Below are 19342 nucleotides of genomic sequence, written 5' to 3' on the forward strand. Positions count from 1 at the left end.
AGATTTGGATCATTAAAACAGCGACACATTCGATCCAAGTGTGGCAAGTGCGAGGCCTATTAAAAAAATTGCGGAACTTTGTCCATAAAATTTTTCTACCTTTTATGTATTGTGTATGGTCTCCTTCGAAATACTCTTCTCCACAATTGATACACCGCTCCCAACGCTATTTCTCATTTCCTGAAGCAGTCTTTGGTAGGCCTTTTGCCGGAAGGTGCGAAGCGCCATCTGCGAATTTTCTTTTATCTCGTCGATCGTTACAAATCTTCGTCCTTTCAACGTTGTTTTCAACTTCGGAAATAAAAAAAAGTCCGCAGGGGTGAGGTCTGGAGAGTACGGAGGGTGAGGCAGCACAGTGATCTCATTTTTTGTGCATAAGTCAAACACCATCTGTTGAGTGACAGAAACCGCTGACAGTTGAAGAGGATCGTAATGTGTAACAGGCAGACACATATCAAGTCCATCACACAGGATCCACTGCAAGTACAATGACAGTTAGGCGGGAGGTGAGAAAACTTGGATTTGATGGTCGAGCGGCTGCTCTTAAGCCCCACATCACGCCGGTAAATGCCAAACTAAACCTCGCTTGGTGTAAGGAGCGTAAACATTAGACGGTTGAACAGTGGAAAAACGTTGTCTGGAGTGACGAATCACGGTACATAATGTGGCGATACGATGGTAGGGTGTGAGTAGTATGGCGAATGCCCGGTGAACGTCATCTACCAGTGTGTGTAGTGCCAACAGTAAAAGTCGGAGACGGTGGTGTTATGGTGTGGTCGTGTTTGTCATGGATGGGCCTTGCACCCCTCGTTGTTTTGCGTGGAACTATCACAAAATGGTTCAAATGGCTCTGAGCACTATGGGACTTACCTCCTGAGGTCATCAGTCCCCTAGAGCTTAGAACTGCTTAAACCTAACTAACCTAAGGACATCACACACATCCATGCCCGAGGCAGGATTCGAACTATCACAGTACAGGCCTACATTGATATTTTAAGCACCTTCTCACTGCAGAACAGCAATTCGGGGATGGCGATTGCATCTTACATCACGATCGAGCACCTTATCATAATGCACGGCCTGTGGCGGAGTGGTTACACGATAATAATATCCCTGTAATGGACTGTACGACCTGAATCCTGTAAAACACCTTTGGGATGTTTTGGAACGCCGACGTCGTGCCAGGCCTCACCGACCGACATCGATACCTCTCCTCAGCGCAGCACTCAGTGAAGAATGGGCTTTCATTCCCTAATAGACCTTCCAGCACCTGATTGAACGTATGCCTGCAAGAGTGGAAGCTGTCGTCAAGGCTAAAGGTGGGCCAACACCATACTGAATTCCAGCATTACCGATGCAGTGCGCCACGAACTTGTAAGTCATTTTCAGCCAGGTGTCCGGATACTTTTAACCAAATAGTGTATCCTCTCGCCAGTAAAGTCACTGACATTAACATCCCCCATCTGAATGGCAAATGGCCTGACCTACACTACATTAGACACCTTGGCGCGCAGTCTGTTATTACGTGATTACTGTTTTCCTGTTGTTGATATTCATTTAGCATGCGCAACACACTACTGACGACGATAATAACATTAGTACCATTATAATAGTTTTTTACCATGCTCAATTTGTTGCTGTATGTTCTCCGTGCTTTCCTGTCTTAGCATTCTAAAGTAAATGCTTGAAAAAATGACGTACAGTAATTACAATTATACGCAGAGTATAGGCTCTTGTTGCACACCCCACTGAGTGTTGTTAGAGGAAGATCACAGCAAACTTCCTTCCCTAAGATCACAGTTCTGCAGACAGTTCTGGTATAAATAGTTTTCGCAGACGATTACTTGATCAGATTTTCTAACTTGTGTAAAAATCACAGTATAGCAAAGCACGCTCTTTTCTTTCTGTTTCGTCACACATTATATCATTTAACTTTAAGTTGTATGAAGCAAACATAGTATTTGGTGGACAGGGGATATTTTTTTTTTTTAAGATGTGATCTTGCAGCCTTATCATTCTTCAAAATGTTGTCTTAACACGAAAAATATGATGGTGTAATTATTATTTTTTGGACTGATCAAAGCATAGTCGCGATGCAGATGACTGATATTGACCATAATTTTTTTCTGCGTTATATTGAAAGGTTTATAGCAGCATCTTACTTGTACTTGATTTCAAATATATTTTTCACTCAACAGATAGCTCTGTAAATAGATGTGGATAAATGTGTAAATAACTGTTCTTCATTAGCAATGGAGTTGTTAGTTTTGGGATGATGATAGGGATGTACCTGCAAATTACTTTTTTTAAAACTACTTGCATGTTACAGTTGGTCTCTCATTAGTAAATACAGTTTTTAAGGCAAACAGTAGCTGTGATTGGTGATGTAATTTTAGATGAAAGCCAGCAGTTTACTAGTTGGTTTCATGTGGATCTGATGGCATGGAGCAGAATATGGCCCCTAGTCAGAACCAGGCACCTTCTCGTCACCGTTACTCGTTTCTGCGACTGCATATACCAGATGGCGCCCTTACCCACAACTGGAGTGTACCGACACTCACCATCACGACACCAAGCGCTGAGAGCACTCGCAAATTCAGCTTTGGTTTACATCGATACTCACAGACGGTGGGTGCTTGTGACTGGGAGTGCAACTGTTTCTGCATGATGTGCCTGTCATTAGAGGAGGTCAAGACTAACTAATGAGGAATTGATACCAATGATGGAAAGTTGCACACCATATTAAAAACTGCGAAAAGAAGAAGAGAAAGAGGCCCACTAACTTGGTAGTTGATAAATATTTGTTAACAGCTGTATCAGACTTGGCTTCTGTTAATATTGTAGTGTTGTCTGAAATTTGAGTTTAGCTCATGTGTTTGACTGATTAATAAAGTGAATGATGTAGGTTTTGAACACTTTTGATGCGACTAAAGTATGTGTAACAGGGAAATGTTTTCACTGTGGATTTACATGGGTGAAAACAATACATTGTGTATGTATGGCTAAAACCAGTTCCAAATTGTTGTGACACTCTGTTCTCTAACTGCTTGTGGCAGCTGTGAAAACTTGTAGCGTTAGTAGTGCTTGTTTCTAGGAAATGTTTTTTCTGTGGGTTGTGTTTTCTGTTTGTCATTTAGAACATTTAGATTAAATAGTTTCAGTGAAACTAGTATTAGATAAAATTGCACACTCTTACTATCATAAGAAGCTTTGTTCTTTGCTAAAACTGTGTTCTGTGTCATGTGTCTTACTTTTGATGATTTTTTAGCATTCTAAGCAAAGATTTTTATCGCTGTTACTTACATTTTTGCTCTGTCTCTCTTTTGTTTCCAGACCCTCCACCGCACTGATTCAATGGTATCGCTCTGTTACCGCTCATTATCAGCATATATTTCAGATGACAATATCAGTGGGCTCCAGAGCTTTCTGGAAAATAAGAGGGTGCAGGTGGATGACAGAGATGAGGTAAGCATTACGTGACGCATAACACTTCTATTGCAATCAACTTCAGCCATAAGAGTTTCTTCTATTGAATTGTCAGTACTTATTTTTGCAGTTTTTTAGTGTTTAGTGAAAGTACGCAATGCACACCTTCCAAACTGTATATTAAATTTTGGAAGTGGTAGTTGAATGACCCCAATCCTTGGAAGTGGCTTCGTATTGCTATACTGTGGTTGGTTTTGCTTGCGAGACATGAAGGCGAACTAGACCCAGATCGCACCTGCATAGTAGGTTAACTACTGTGCGTTGGTGTACCAGTCAGGCTGAGTGTGGTTTACCACACTCATTTAGGCACCTGGGAGGCTAGTCCCCAAATTCTACCTCACAGAAATACATGAACAATTAAAATATGATTACACGATTTACACACAGATGACACAGTCTTTTTCTCCTTCAGGTTACTGTGATGACTGTGGTGTCAGGAAATGTATCCGACCACAAAAATAAATAACAAAATAAAATTTGCACTATAAGGGTGTATTGTATTGTATTAAAACGAGGACCTAGAAAAGACGGAGAGGCTTCGTCCCGCCGTAGCCCTCAGTGGTTCACAACCCCACAACAGGCCACAGCAGTCCACCCTCCACTCCACCGCCGCTCCATACCGAGCCCAGGGTTATCGATCAGGGTGTATACGCCATGGGAAATCCGGGAAAAACGCGGGAATTTTTTCATCCGGGAGAAAACCGGGAAGAGCGCGGGAATTTTTTAGAATTCCGGGATTTTTTATTGTTTTAGTTTTCAGTTAAATTTTTGTAGTTTTGACTGGTAAGAACTGATACACTAACAAAGAATTGTTCTTTAGCCCGCTACTGCAAAATAATACTGTAGCAATAAAACATAAACGAGAGCGAAAAACTAAATGAAAGGAAATGCGCCATTTAGAACAGCAAAACATAGTGCACACACAAGCGTCTGCCAACAGCAAAATGTGTCCAAGGCTTTAGGACGAAGTGTGCAATACTTCAAAACAACAGATCGCTTCCGATGAGTGTGACGTCACAACGGTTTATATTAGGTTCGTTTGAGCAGTTACCAGCGCCCTTATGCGCAATACTGTCGCATATGAGAAGTACCTTATTCCGCTTCTTGCTGCTTGAAGTGCGGTTCTAGCTGCATCAGCAATAGCAAGAAGCAGTCAGATACTAACCGGAAAAATTTTTCTGGCGCGCCCAAGCTGCCAGATTCGCGCATGCCCAGAACAGTCTGAGTTGTTGTGGGCCGAGTAGTAGTCCCCACGTGCACCTTGTTTAAGTTTGGTGATTTTGCTGTTTACTCTTCGTTTACAGCTCGCAAGCCAAATGAAAACGATACGTATGGCTGTGGCCGGGAGCTATAAATACATTCACATAATTACGGAAGGCTAACATATGTTTTCAGTTTCAGTTTTCTGATTTCATTTTATTTCCAGGTTTTTGGCAGTCGGCAGTAATTGCCTTCCAAAACAATGAAGTTATTTTTGTTGATTTGGTAAAAAAAATTAATTTCGATTAGTCTTTTCCGCAGAGGCAATCAATTTATTTGTTAACTGTTTGCGAAATTTCAAGTGCACGTTTTTATCTTCTGGGACGTATGGCAGTATGCCATAATCAACTAAAAATGAGATAATAACAGCATTGATAATCCAAGAAAATTTGCATCCCGAAAACCACACTGAGAAGTTTAATATCAGGTTGGGTCGTACTTCTCTGTGAATCTGGACATACGACTGTGCCCTTAAGTCGAATTTAGTATGGTTTACGAAATTCCGATGCTCTTGGAGTATCTTCTGATGTCTTGTTTCGTTTATGACGTAATGTAAGATCTCTTAATGCACAAACGCCGTTTTCTGGCACTCAGACAACTGCTGGAACGAATTCTAGCAGGTCGTGGGAAAATTTTTCGGCTGGTGGTTTGAAAAGCGTTACTTTCGAAGTACGTTTCATTTTACGCTACATGAATTACGTTACTTGTGCGTATTAAATCACAGTGTGTTTGGTTTTCGTTTAGAGCTGAAAACTTTGAGAGTCAACCACTTAGAAGAATTTCGAGCCCACAAGTCCAGACATTTATGTCATTGCTTAAAATTTCGCTGGTACATTTGTGTGATGTGTCGAACTGTGGCTCACTCAAAAAAGACAAATATTATATGTGAAAGCTTAGCTTCACTTGTAGCTACACTATGTTCATTAATTTAAACTATTAACTTTGCCTATTTGTGTGTTCGCGCTACTTAACAGTGATAATGCTTTAGGCTGACTACATCACGTATCGCCGGCCGGTGTGGCCGAGCGGTTCTAGGCGCTTCAGTCTGGAACTGCGCGACCGCTACGGTCGCAGGTTCGAATCCTGCCTCGGACATGGATGTGTGTGATGTCCTTACGTTAGTTAGGTTTAAGTAGTTCTAAGTTCTAGGGGACTGATGACCTCAGATGTTAAGTCCCATGGTGCTCAGAGCCATTTTTGAACATCACATATCCTATGCTCTGAATCATTAAGTTTACTTGCGACACATCATCCGAACGACGAAAACCGAATTTCGGAAACCGCTTTAGAAAAGCCACTTCGTCAGTATTAGCAGAAAATTTTTAAAAATAAGACGAAACCTGACACCCAGGCACGTTTCAAGACCGGCTGCGTTTACAAGGGAGCTAAAATCGATTGCGGAATTGGAAAAGCGGCAACCAGAAGCGGATTTCCAGAACCGATTTTCAGGTGTTTATATGACCACCCAAGTCGGTATTAGAAAATCGGTTTACGAAATGCGGTTTTGGGAGCCCCATGTAAACGCGGCGAATATCTGGGATCATCGGCTGGCGAGATCGCAATCTAGATTTCAATACTTTGGAGACTAACGTTCTGTGTTTGGTGGAATTCGACTGTATACTTAGGTAATACGAAAATAGTCAGCGTACATCTTGCTGCACATAAAAGATCTTTCTAAAAGCGCTTTTTTTCTTTTCTTGATTTCTTTCTTTTTTTCTGGTGTTCGTTTCATAAAGTGCCGGAAGTTCTACACCAGTGTATAAAATCTTAACCATTCAAAGGATTGATAAGTTTTACGGTTCCAAGGAAAAGTATACTGTCATTTAACGCAAAAAAGTGCATTTTCAACCGGGAGAAAGTATGTTTTTAACCGGGAGATCCTCGAAAAATCCGGGATTTTTTTTTCCTTGTCCACATACAGGGCTATTACAAATGATTGAAGCGATTTCATAAATTCACTGTAGCTCCATTCATTGACATACGGTCACGACACACTACAAATACATAGAAAAATTCATAAAGTTTTGTTCGGCTGAAGCCGCACATCAGGTTTCTGCCGCCACAGCGCTGGAGAGCGCAGTGAGACAAAATGACGACAGGAGCCGAGAAAGCGTTTGTCGTGCTTGAAATGCACTCACATCAGTCAGTCATAACAGTGCAACGACACTTCAGGACGAAGTTCAACAAAGATCCACCAACTGCTAACTCCATTCGGCGATGGTATGCGCAGTTTAAAGCTTCTGCAATCTCACGGTTTAAAGTTTACGGCCCCTTTTTCGTCTGCGAAAAAAACGTTACAGGACACGTGTATCTGGACATGCTGGAAAATTGGCTCATGCCACAACTGGAGACCGCCAGCGCCGACTTCACCTTTCAACAGGATGGTACTCCACTGCACTTCCATCATGATGTTCGGCATTTCTTAAACAGGAGATTGGAAAACCGATGGATCGATCGTGGTGGAGATCATGATCAGCAATTCATGTCATGGCCTCCACGCTCTCTCGACTTAACCCTATGCGATTTCTTTCTGTGGGGTTATGTGAAAGATTCAGTGTTTAAACCTCCTCTACCAAGAAACGTGCCAGAACTGCGAGCTCACATCAACAATGCTTTCGAACTCATTGATGGGGAAATGCTGTGCCGAGTGTGGGAGGATCTTGATTATCGGCTTGATGTCTGCCGAATCACTAAAGGGGCACATATCGAACATTTGTGAATGCCTAAAAAAACTTTTTGAGTTTTTGTATGTGTGTGCAAAGCATTGTGAAAATATCTCAAATAATAAAGCTATCGTAGAGCTGTGAAATCGCTTCAATCATTTGTAATAACCCTGTATACATCCTGACTATCCTGGAAGAGGAGACCCTGTAGTAGACGGGATAAACATTGGGGAAAAGAAGAAGAAGAAGAAGAAAGAAAATTAATACTTGCGTGGGTGAGAACTCTTAACTTCGCAGGTATATTGATGAAACTGCTAAAAGCAGTATTATAATAGTGTTAAGGTAATAGCAGACAAATAGTTTGAGGGGAAAATAATGTAGTGATCTTGGGGATGATATTGCTGTTTGGCAAACAATATTGTGGCCAATTCACCCTGTTGACTGTAGCTGACAAAACCAGAAAGGAACTGATTTAGTAGGGAGGAAGTTCAAAACATAGATCAGAGTTTGTGAGTAGGGAGCTACAGCAGCTTACAGTTACAAGGAAGTTCAGCATCAAATAAAATGTGTTCTGCAGATGTAGACAAAAGAGGCAATTATTTAACAATAGTACTTATACAAACAATAAAAGATGTCAGAGGTGTGAAGAGAGCAAAAGAAAAGTTAATCCCAAATGTAAGTAGACAACTACTTACGGAAAAGTTGAGAGTTTCAGGCAGTTAATAAGAACACGATAGAATATGCTGAATTAGACAAAACTTCAGAAATTTCTTTGACAGGATGTAAAAACAAGCATTCCAGTTTCTTAAAAATGTTTTTGTAGTTAAAGCAATAAATCATAAAAACAGACAGTGATTCCAGAAGTAATTCCTTTTCAGATGTTTACACCATTCAGAATAAGAAAAGTAAGACATCCACAAATGATGGTGTTTCAATAGAAATGGTTAATGTTTGAGGCAAAGTAACACAAAATGAATTCATAAATTATTTACAGAATGGCTGCAGATGAAGACAGCTTTCCAGCGTAGGAACAGTGTGGCAGTAATTCTAATTCACAAGAAAGCAAGCAGGCCAAGACATGAAAAAAAACCTCCTCTGCACAATATACTAAAATTATCACATAAACATAGAATACACATTCAATTGTATTCAAACAGAAGAACAAATTGATTTTAAAAGTTGATGCACCAAAATGGACCACTTCAAATTTTGAATTAAAGTGTAGGATGGAGCAATGACTACAAATTTCTACATCATCTGAGAACCATAGATTTTGTGAAAGTTTTTGCTTACTTTTTAACAAAATTTATACTGACGACTCTCAAGAAACAAGACATTGATTCAGACTATATGTTCAAGAAGTTTTCAGGTTAAAAATGACTTATTCTGTTTATTACTGCCCCTTTCCTGACCGAGAGAGACTCTGTCAAGCACTGGGTTCTTATTCAGGAGTAGCAGCTTAAAATTTCCAAAAATTGCTTTTCAAACTTTGTGACCAATTTCACTCCACATTCTGGCCCAATTGTGCTCCATTTGTAATGAAACCAATGGCAATGGAATGCTAAATTTTAATCTTCTTTCCTTCAGTTTTTTCTATTTGCATCTCCTAGTGTGGGGGATGGGATGGTGTGAGTTTGAAAGAACACTAAAAGTTGCAACTGCTGAGGTAATACTAAAATTTACTGCATTGTTTTAACATGTAACGTCATTACTTTAATTGCAAATAAATATGCAGCTCTGTGTTGTTATTGAATGGTGGAAACCACATTCCTGAATTCAAAATAAGTGTTTTTGATATTACAGTGGTGGAAGAAGGGAAGTTGAAGGCAAATTAGTGAAGAAATCATGGATCTGATTGTATTCTTGTAGGTGAGCCAGTTTGAAGTGTTTGCAGGACACAGTAAAATAAACATTGTCCCAAATATATGTCTATCAGTGTAGAAAACATGTAGCATTTCTATAGATTATGTCAACATTAGGCATGTCTATGATAAAAAGAAGTATACTGATTGTAATGAGCCATCATTCACATTTTATTGTGAAATTAAAGTGAAAGAATTTGTCATGGAAGTATGTAGAAATTGCCATGTAAGATGAACAGTTACTCCAAATGGAATTAGAAAATCTCTGTGTGAAGAAGTGTTGTTGTTATTGTTGATGGTTGTAGCAGCAGTAGCAGTAAAGGTATTATTAGTTGTAGTTATGTGATCGTTTTTGTTGCTGTGATTTTATGTCTTTCCTTAACCCCATTTGTGATTCCTTTGTTTCAGAATGGAACAACAGCTCTCATTTTTGCAGCAACAAAAGGGAAGCTTAATTTTGTTCGGGAGCTAATCAATCATGGAGCAGAGGTTAATGCTGAAGATGGGGTGAGTAATTAAACAGAAATTTCATAAAAGTCATTTCAGAAAAATACAAGTACCTAGATAATGACGATGATGATGATAATGACGATGATGATGATGATGATGATGATGATGATAATGATGGTAATAATAGTAATAATAATTTTTGATAATGATGATCATGGTTTGATGATTATGATAGTACAACAATGTAACTTAAAACATGGTGCAGTTACATATTTTCAGAGCAAATACATACTGTGGCCCAGGACATTTTATTTTATGAGGGTTTGCCCAGAAAGTAATGCACCACATTTTTTCCTCAGCCGAAAACAATGCTAGGGGTGCAAAATGTTACATATGTGTAATCTGAAATCTCCTGAATGAGTGCTCTAAGTTTCTGTCACTTCTGACAGATAGTGTAGCTGCAGGACAATTTCAAAATGACGTCTGTAGGTGATGTACATTACAAGCAATGTGCCGTCATTGAATTTCGCACTGCAGAGAAAGAAACAGTGGGGAATATTCACAAACACTTGTGCAACACCTATGGAGCATCTGCTGTCAACAGAAGTACGGATAGTTGCTGGGCACGGAGAGTGAGGACATCAGAAGGCGGTTCAGCGGAACTGCACGATTTGCAGTGGTCGGGGAGACTGTTCACCCTAAAGCCCTGACATAGCCCCCTTCAACTTCACTTTTTGGGCCATTACAGGATGCCATTCGTGGAAGACATTTTGAGGACAAAGAGGAGGTGATTCACACAGTGAACCACTGGCTCCGCCACAAGGACGAGGGTTGGTACCGACAGGGCATACACACCCTTGTCTCGTGCTGGAGGAAGGCCATAGAATGGAATGAAGGTTACGTGAAAAAATAGGATGTGTAGATAAAACACCATTCTTTCATGTGTGTAGTTATCGTTATGTTGAACAAAGAATTATTGAAGAAAGAAAATGCGGTGCATTACTTTCCTGGCAACCCTCGTAGTACAATTTCATATACTTTCCCAAGAGCTACCAGGATTATTTTCTATTTAAATATATATTTTGTACTATAATGTAATGGAATATTTTTCTGGGAAAGGACTCATTGTAGATAGTGGTACATTACTCATTCATGGCCTTCTCTAGGTGAAAGGGCAAGTTTTTACTGATTTTTGTGTCATATCGAGACCTTTTTAATTGATATGCTATAACATTGGTTGATCATTCATTGTGAGCTGTGATTTTAACTGTAAATTCAAAATTTGCAAAATTGTTCGTCCAATCTGTAAGCATTTATCTTCTCGATAACCAGGATCATCAAATTTTCAATAATTTCAAAGCAGTGAATATTTCAGAGCTCACTTATGAACATACACACAATTTTATTTGATGACTTATCTTAGAAGAAAGATTAAGAAAAGGCAAACCTACGTTTCTAGCATTTGTAGACTTAGAGAAAGCTTTTGACAACGTTAACTGGAATACTCTCTTTCAAATTCTGAAGTTGACAGGGGTAAAATACAGGGAGCGAAAGGCTATTTACAATTTGTACAGAAACCAGATGGCAGTTATAAGAGTTGAGGGGCATGAAAGGGAAGCAGTGGTTGGGAAAGGAGTGAGACAGGGTTGTAGCCTCTCCCCGATGTTATTCAATCTGTATATTGAGCAAGCAATAAAGGAAACAAAAGAAAAATTCGGAGTAGGTATTAAAATTCATGGAGAAGAAGTAAAAACTTTGAGGTTCGCCGATGACTTTGTAATTCTGTCAGAGACAGCAAAGGACTTGGAAGAGCAGTTGAACGGAGTGGACAGTGTCTTGAAAGGAGGATATAAGATGAACATCAACAAAAGCAAAACGAGGATAATGGAATGTAGTCAAATTAAATCGGGTGATGCTGAGGGGATTAGATTAGGAAATGAGACACTTAAAGTAGTAAAGGAGTTTTGCTATTTAGGGAGTAAAATAACTGATGATGGTCGAAATAGAGAGGATATAAAATGTAGACTGGCAATGGCAAGGAAATCGTTTCTGAAGAAGAGAAATTTGTTGACATCCAGTATAGATTTAAGTGTCAGGAAGTCGTTTCTGAAAGTATTTGTATGGAGTGTAGCCATGTATGGAAGTGAAACATGGACGATAACCAGTTTGGACAAGAAGAGAATAGAAGCTTTCGAAATGTGGTGCTACAGAAGAATGCTGAAGATAAGGTAGGTAGATCACGTAACTAATGAGGAGGTATTGAATAGGATTGGGGAGAAGAGAAGTTTGTGGCACAACTTGACTAGAAGAAGGGATCGGTTGGTAAGACATGTTTTGAGGCACAAAGGGATCACAAATTTAGCATTGGAGGGCAGCGTGGAGGGTAAAAATCATAGAGGGAGACCAAGAGATGAATACACTAAGCAGATTCAGAAGGATGTAGGTTGCAGTAGGTACTGGGAGATGAAGAAGCTTGCACAGGATAGAGTAGCATGGAGAGCTGCATCAAACCAGTCTCAGGACTGAAGACCACAACAACAACAACAACAAATGAAGAACCAGATCTGAAAGATTTGGTTATAGACTGAACATCTACAGCAGAGCTCAACATCTGAAATTCACTTCTCTGGTATTGAGTACTAGTCCTAAACACAGTTCTTTTTTATTGGTGTTTATGTTCAGTATGGTATAAACTTTTCTAGAAAGTATAAATAGTCCAGTATAATGAGGCATTATTTGATCCCATTTGATTTTTCCTACCTCATTGTAATTCTTAGGAGAGGAATATGAACTTAAACCATTCATACAATTTATATCATGCTCTTGGCAATGGACACAAGTGTCAGATATAAATATATAAGTTGTTTATAGAGTTCTAAATATACATTAAAATAACATGAAACATGTACAATGTGGGAACATTGGAGAATAATGGCTGGTATGTCTTTTGAAGGACAGATTTTTTGTAAGAAAATATGTGGGCTGGTGAATAGGAATCAAATCCTCCAGTAATTTCCAGCATGCTTTAACATTGTGTAAGTATCTTCAGCATCTTCCTCTCTTCTTTGTTTTCAGCGAAGTTTATTTTATATCAGGGTGGCATAATGTGAAAATAATGAGTACCAACTTTTTAAATTGTATTGCATATAGTTCAAGTAAGGTGCATCTGTGGAATATCCTGTTTCGCTGACCAGATTTCCCCTTTCACAGGACAACTGGACAGCACTACTGTGTGCAGCAAAGGAAGGCTATGCCGATATTTGTGAGGAACTGCTGGAGCATGGAGCCGACACGGAGCACCGTGACATGGGTGGCTGGACAGCACTTATGTGGGCAGCTTACAAAGGACGAGATAACGTAGTTGATGTCCTCGTGGCTCATAATGCCGAAGTAAATGCTCATGGAAACTTCCACCTTTCTGCTCTACTGTGGGCTGCAGGCAGAGGGCATTCTACTATAGTGCAAAAGTTGCTTAGGAATGGAGCAAAAGTTAATGTTGGTGACAAGGTGAGAAACTCTCAACAGACACAAATCCCTAACATAAAGATTAATTTGTGCTGGCATTATGCTACATGCAGTCATTCAGTGTTCTTTCAATGTAAGTGTTTATTTCAGTATGGTACTACTGCTCTTATTTGGGCTAGCAGGAAGGGAAATACAGAAATAGTGGATGCCCTTTTGAAGGCAGGAGCCAATGTTGACACAGCAGGAATGGTAGGTATTTCTTAATAAACATTTTTTAAATCTTTGTACTGTGGAATTTGGAATAACTTCTCTGTCATCACAGTGAAACAATTTTATAAGCTAATTTTATTTGCAGTATTCATGGACGCCACTGCTTGTTGCTACATTAGGAAATCACGTCGAAGTTGTCAATCGTTTGTTGGAACATAAACCCAATGTGAATGCATTAGACAAGGATGGATGTACAGCTCTGACTCTAGCCTGTAAGGAGGGATTCCATGAAATAGCTGTTGCATTACTTAATGCTGGTGCATACATTAATATTCAGGTAAGCCCATTCAGTATGTATTGTTATATATACCCTTTTGTATTAGTCATCATTTATTCTAATTGAAAGTCAGCCCGAGATGCTGGATGTGGCAGTCATGTGTGCACGAGGTGTGCTTGCTTGTGTGTTCGAATGGTGTGTGATTCTCTTTTGCTGATGAAGGCTGTGGCTGAAAGATCTGTGTAAGTGTCTTTTAATTGTGCCTGTCTGCAGCATAACGTGTCCTCTTTACAGTAAGTAGCAATCTGACCCCTCATTTTTACTAATATCCAGATGATCACTATTCACTAGACTTTATGTAAACGGGATACCTTTTTTATTATGAAGTAAATTTTAAATCTCAGAAATTCCAAAATTACATTAAAAGCATTCAGTAAATTATGTGTGTATTTGGGGTCTGGATTTGATTCCTCATGGGCGTTTGCAGCAAAAAGTTTCTCTGTTGTTCTGTTGTTAACCATCATTCATCAGTACAGAGCAAAACATAGTTTTTAAATATGTAGTGATGTCCTAATTGTAGGTGGTTACTATGAATAGGGAAGCAGTGAATATTATTGTCTTCTTTCCCCATTTCAGATGAGTGACTTTTTTGCTAAACTAATGAGTTGACAATTTAAAGACTTGTGTAAGTACAGAGTACGATGATACAAGACATCCAGTTGCCTTACAAAGAACAACTGTTAACTAGTACATGTGCACATAAACAAAATATTGAACACAAAAACTCAGTTTCTGTATTTATGTATATTGTCATAGTAGATACATATCCTTCCCCCTCCAAAAAAGGGAGCTGAAATACAGGCTGATGTAGTCTAGTCAGTGTAAGAAGATGGCTCACAGTTGCAGTGGTCTGGGCACAGCAGCTTCATTGCATGCAACTCAACCAATTGTCTACACTCCGAATAAAATTAATGTGTGATTGATAGGTTGCAGTGGATGAAGAAAGTGTTGTCACACTTCACAAGATGGTACGTGCAATATGCAAAACGGGCAACACAGTGACCGTGTTGCTTTCAAGAAAGAATTACAGTCATATGGCAGCTGGCCCCTACTGTTTGCCACAGTGAAACATAAGTCAGAAAATAGTTTTGATTGCAGTATAACACGATTTTGTAAATGTTTCTGTGTCATATGTATCGGTGTTCTTACAGCTATATAGACAACTATTGCTTTTGTCTGTAGCCATTAGCACTACACAGCTAAGAGGTGGCAACAGTGCTGCTACCAGTCAGGAATTTATGTCTGGCCACCGCCACCTTTAAAATGAATCAGTCTTGTGTGAAGTAGCACTGCAGTGACGATTGTTGGTGATGTGTTTCATTCCACCGAGTTGCGAAATAGTATGCTCTGCAGAAGCGTGTTCAGATTGCTTATTTTATGAGGTATGTTTATTTTTGGACTTGGTTCACAATGCTGAGACCTAATTTTGACTGGAATTCAGTGAAATAAAAATCTGGTCTTTCCCAGAAACTGACAGTTTATGGTAATGTAAGATAATTCATTTACCTGCCTGCTGAACAGCATTCACTTAGTGCACATCTGTTCTCCAGGTCACAGTCTAGGAAGCATGTAAGCAAGCTGTTTTCCAAGTATATTGTATGTTAATCTTCTATGTGTACAACTTTTTTTTCATGCCAATTCTAAGCAAATAAGCCAAAATCTTTATGGAAACTAGTGTGCAGGGGCGATTCTAGAAGTTGGTCAAGGGGGGGGGGGGCTAAAGGGGGGGAGGGAGTTTGGGGGAATGGAATATGGCTTAACAAATGGGGAGTTGGGGTCCTCTGCCGACAAATTGGTAAAATTTGGTGTTGCTTAAAGTAGTTTTTGGTAACTGCTATGGTGTTCAGGGTAAAAAATGTGTATAATAAATAATAAGATGCTTACTTTTAGTTAAATGATATTTGTTGGTTTAGGTAGTAAGCTATTTGCCACTCTTATTCTTTTGTTAAAATGTGTTAGGAATACATTGCAACCTATATTGCTACATAATTATAAAAAACGTGATCGAATATGTTGCAGTAAGATATTCGCTCATTTAAGAAGTCATTTTATCCAGTGTAATATGATATCCATGGGGGGGGGGGGCGTCTATAGCCCCCATAGCCCCCCCCCCCCCCCCCCCCCCCGTCCCCACCCCTTTGCCACCACCCCTGCTATTGTGTTATCTAGAAATAAGATATAACACCTCTTTTATTGCATTTGGGAATTTCCATCTGCATGATGGCAGTGAATTTTGGTCAGCTATTTAAGGATGATTTCTGGTCAAATTTCAGGATCGAGCTGGAGACACAAACTTAATTCATGCTGTTAAAGGAGGCCACAGAGGGGTTGTTGAAGCTCTTCTAAAAAAGTATGCAGATGTAGACATTAGTGGAAAGGTAAGATTTTTCATTGTAGTGTTGGACACTCCATGGTTTATCACCATTTAAAATGCTGGGTGCGTTTGCTGAAAAATGTTTATGTGTGAAAACTGACATAAAGAAGTTTTGCATGTAGCATTCTGAAAAATGCATACTGACTCATAAATATCCCATGTATATCACTGGCTTTTTGAAATAAAGTACTTACACACAAATGAAAGAATACACCTTCACAGTCATATAATCAGCATATCAATGCTCATCATATTGGCGAGTGACAATTGGAGCTTAAAGCAAGGGACCACCATTGTGAAGAGGACATAAATAGTAAAGCACATAATGGATTCAATTTATGAATCCCAGCCCATTTACAAACCTGTCGCTGAGATTTAAATTATGAGCATATTATACAGTCATATAATTTTTTAAATCACAATGACATACAGGATAACTTATCTATGTGCACAGAAAATGAAATGGTATTGAGGTAACACTGAAACATATCGAAAGTTAAACCTTCCTGGCAGATTAAAACTGTGTACCCGACCGAGACTCGAACTCGGGACCTTTGCCTTTCGCGGGCAAGTGCTCTACCATCTGAGCTACCGAAGCACGACTCACGCCCGGTACTCACAGCTTTACTTCTGCCAGTACCTCATATCAGCGCTCACTCCGCTGCAGAGTGAAAATCTCATTCTGGAAAGTTAAACCTTTCACTGCTACAGACGTGCCCTCTGTATTCAGTGTTGAGGGTGACTTTTCTTATGGCTGTACTGCTCGACTAATGCTGGTGCCTGTGCGGAGAGATGGGATTCTGTGCGATGAGATAATCATCTGATTTTAAGAAAACCATTAGATGAAAAAATTCCATATCTTACAGTCGGATACTTTCGCTTGCTAAACAGCTGAATTTATTTTCATTATGCATCATACTTACTGTGCAGCATCAAATTAAGTAATATGTTGCACACAATTTTAAAGTGTATGCAGGGGTAAAAACTCATTGAGTAAACTTTGCATGTGGTTGATTTTAGTTGATACATATCAGCAAATGAAATGTAGATAATATACCAAAATTTTATTTAAAATTGAGAACAGAACAATATCTCCTTTCGCTATCGAATTATTGATTTTTATATCCGAAGGAAGGTATGGATGATGCACCCATTTCCGTCCTTACACATTGCGAATTATGTAATCATAATAATATTTCATTAACTATTTGAGGTATTGAAACGAAGTTTCTTGCCAAATGACAACATGCAAATATGCTCAAATATTGTATGATAAATATTCAGTACTTTTTTATTCACCAAGATATGGAAGTAATTCGTCTGCAGCAGTGAGAGGTCAGCAGCTCAGCATCAAACACATAGATAAACACAAGCGGCACGCATATAAGTCTAGAGCACCTTGGGAATGGCAGAAGGGTAAATGCTGTACCCTTCTTTTGGGAACAATTCATTAGCATGAGCGTAAATTGTGTACATTGATAACTAGTTTTGCCAAATAAAAATTGCCATTTCAGACCTGTAAAATATTTAGAAATATACAGGTCAGTATTCAACTGGAATACAAACACAAGAAAATAGACTGCATAGCAATAGTGTTACGTACCACATAGTACAAAGTAGTAGTGTCTACAATTTTACTGCAAGATAAATTAAAAGTGGCTATATGGAAAGGTATCTACAGTCAAAAAAGAAACATATGTTTGAGATATGTTAATGAGAAACATACCTCACAATAAAGGCATTTTTCTGTTACACCCGATATCATTTCACAATGCAACAGGTGTACTGAAATGGTACGATAAGTAGGTAGCAAAATACATGTCACATAGTACAGTATCAGAAAATTTGTCCCTGAGGACAGTTAGAGATAGACTGAGAGATAGCTTGTAAAAAGACTTTTAGGTGCTTGAGCTGCCACCAGGTGCCAGTTCAGATTTGGGACGTAAATTAACAAAGAAACACAGATGCAAGTGTGCCTGTATCATAATAATATACAGTGATATAAAAAACAATTTACAGGTTGTAATGATGCAGGATTTAACATATAAAAATATAAAATTATTGTGGCAGAGAGCGTCACAGATAGAATCACAAATGGTGCACGAGATAAAATTTGGATGACCACATTACAGTAAACCATAACATTGTTGTAGTGTTGGAACATTTATCTGTGAAGAACATATTACAATATGTATAATATTGCAACAAAACCAGTGGTACCGTACATCAATCATATGTAAAATATATTATACAAAGACAGCCACATGGACTTATAATATGACTGAACATGCACTTTATATAACATTGTAAATTATTGCTTGCATAACAGATAACGTTGAAATGCACTCACATTGACAGAGAGAAGGTGCGTGTTACATTCAATGTTCTTCACCAAGTCCAAACACTGAAGATGGCCCATACCAGGGCTTAAGCACTCAAAGTGTGAAAAGTTATGAAAAATAATGAAAGATACAAATGTCATATACACAACATTATATGGGACAGTGGGCTAAACTGGAACACTGTAAGGGTTTTGTGTACATACAACTAACATAACAGTTAAAAACAAAATTATGGTAATGCGTTAAAACCATGTGATAACAATTTCCATAGACTGTGTGAGGTGCAGTTGATCTCAGTTGGGCATTTGACAGAGAGTTATTGTGAGTAAGACATGTGGTATGAAACAGTGTCTATGTATTAATTAAATGTTGGAAATTATATGCAAAGATGACCTCTTATACAATGACAATTTTATAAAAAAATTACATTGAAACAGGATGGTTAAAAAAATATTCACAAAGGGGAAGCAAGAGAACTGAAATTTGCGACCTTTCAAGAGTCTGTGGTTCCTTCTTCTGGCAGAAAAGTTAAAGGAAAAGAAAGAGAGGTGAAGGAAAAGGACTGATGGGCTTTAGGAAATGGGGGAGAATTGGGAAAAGTTGCCCAGAACCTCGGATTAGTGGAAACTTACTGGATGGGATGAGAAGGAAGAGTCTATTTATTGTCAGAAAGCAACTGTGTCAAATGGTACATATTGATGTTACATGTTGACTGTGACTGTAAACCAGCCTCCCAAGGAATACTAAAAGTCAGTAAAAGTTGCAGAAATACGTGCAGTACTAAATGATATATTACAGGGCATAAGGCAGTGCATTACTACGCGCAACAGGCATAAGGCAGTGCATTACTACACACCACAGTATACAGTATAATATCAAACAATATAGAATAT

The 19342-nt window shown here is 38.9% G+C and overlaps 1 protein-coding gene across 10 annotated transcripts in view; it reads left to right on the plus strand.

Annotated features, from left to right (window-relative positions):
* The window catches only part of LOC124792094 (kinase D-interacting substrate of 220 kDa), a 389808-nt gene that overhangs the window by 302579 nt on the left and 67887 nt on the right, over positions 1-19342 (plus strand). For all 10 annotated transcript variants that reach the window (XM_047257915.1, XM_047257914.1, XM_047257916.1 and 7 more), the window contains exons 2-7: positions 3334-3465; positions 9680-9778; positions 12932-13228; positions 13337-13435; positions 13542-13733; positions 16007-16111. In XM_047257915.1, coding sequence (XP_047113871.1) covers positions 3355-3465; positions 9680-9778; positions 12932-13228; positions 13337-13435; positions 13542-13733; positions 16007-16111 — 903 coding nt within the window. In that variant the 5' untranslated portion in view covers positions 3334-3354. The remainder of the gene's footprint in view (positions 1-3333; positions 3466-9679; positions 9779-12931; positions 13229-13336; positions 13436-13541; positions 13734-16006; positions 16112-19342) is intronic.

Source organism: Schistocerca piceifrons, chromosome 1 (assembly GCF_021461385.2).
Source record: "Schistocerca piceifrons isolate TAMUIC-IGC-003096 chromosome 1, iqSchPice1.1, whole genome shotgun sequence".
Classification (NCBI taxonomy): Eukaryota; Metazoa; Arthropoda; class Insecta; order Orthoptera; family Acrididae; genus Schistocerca; species Schistocerca piceifrons.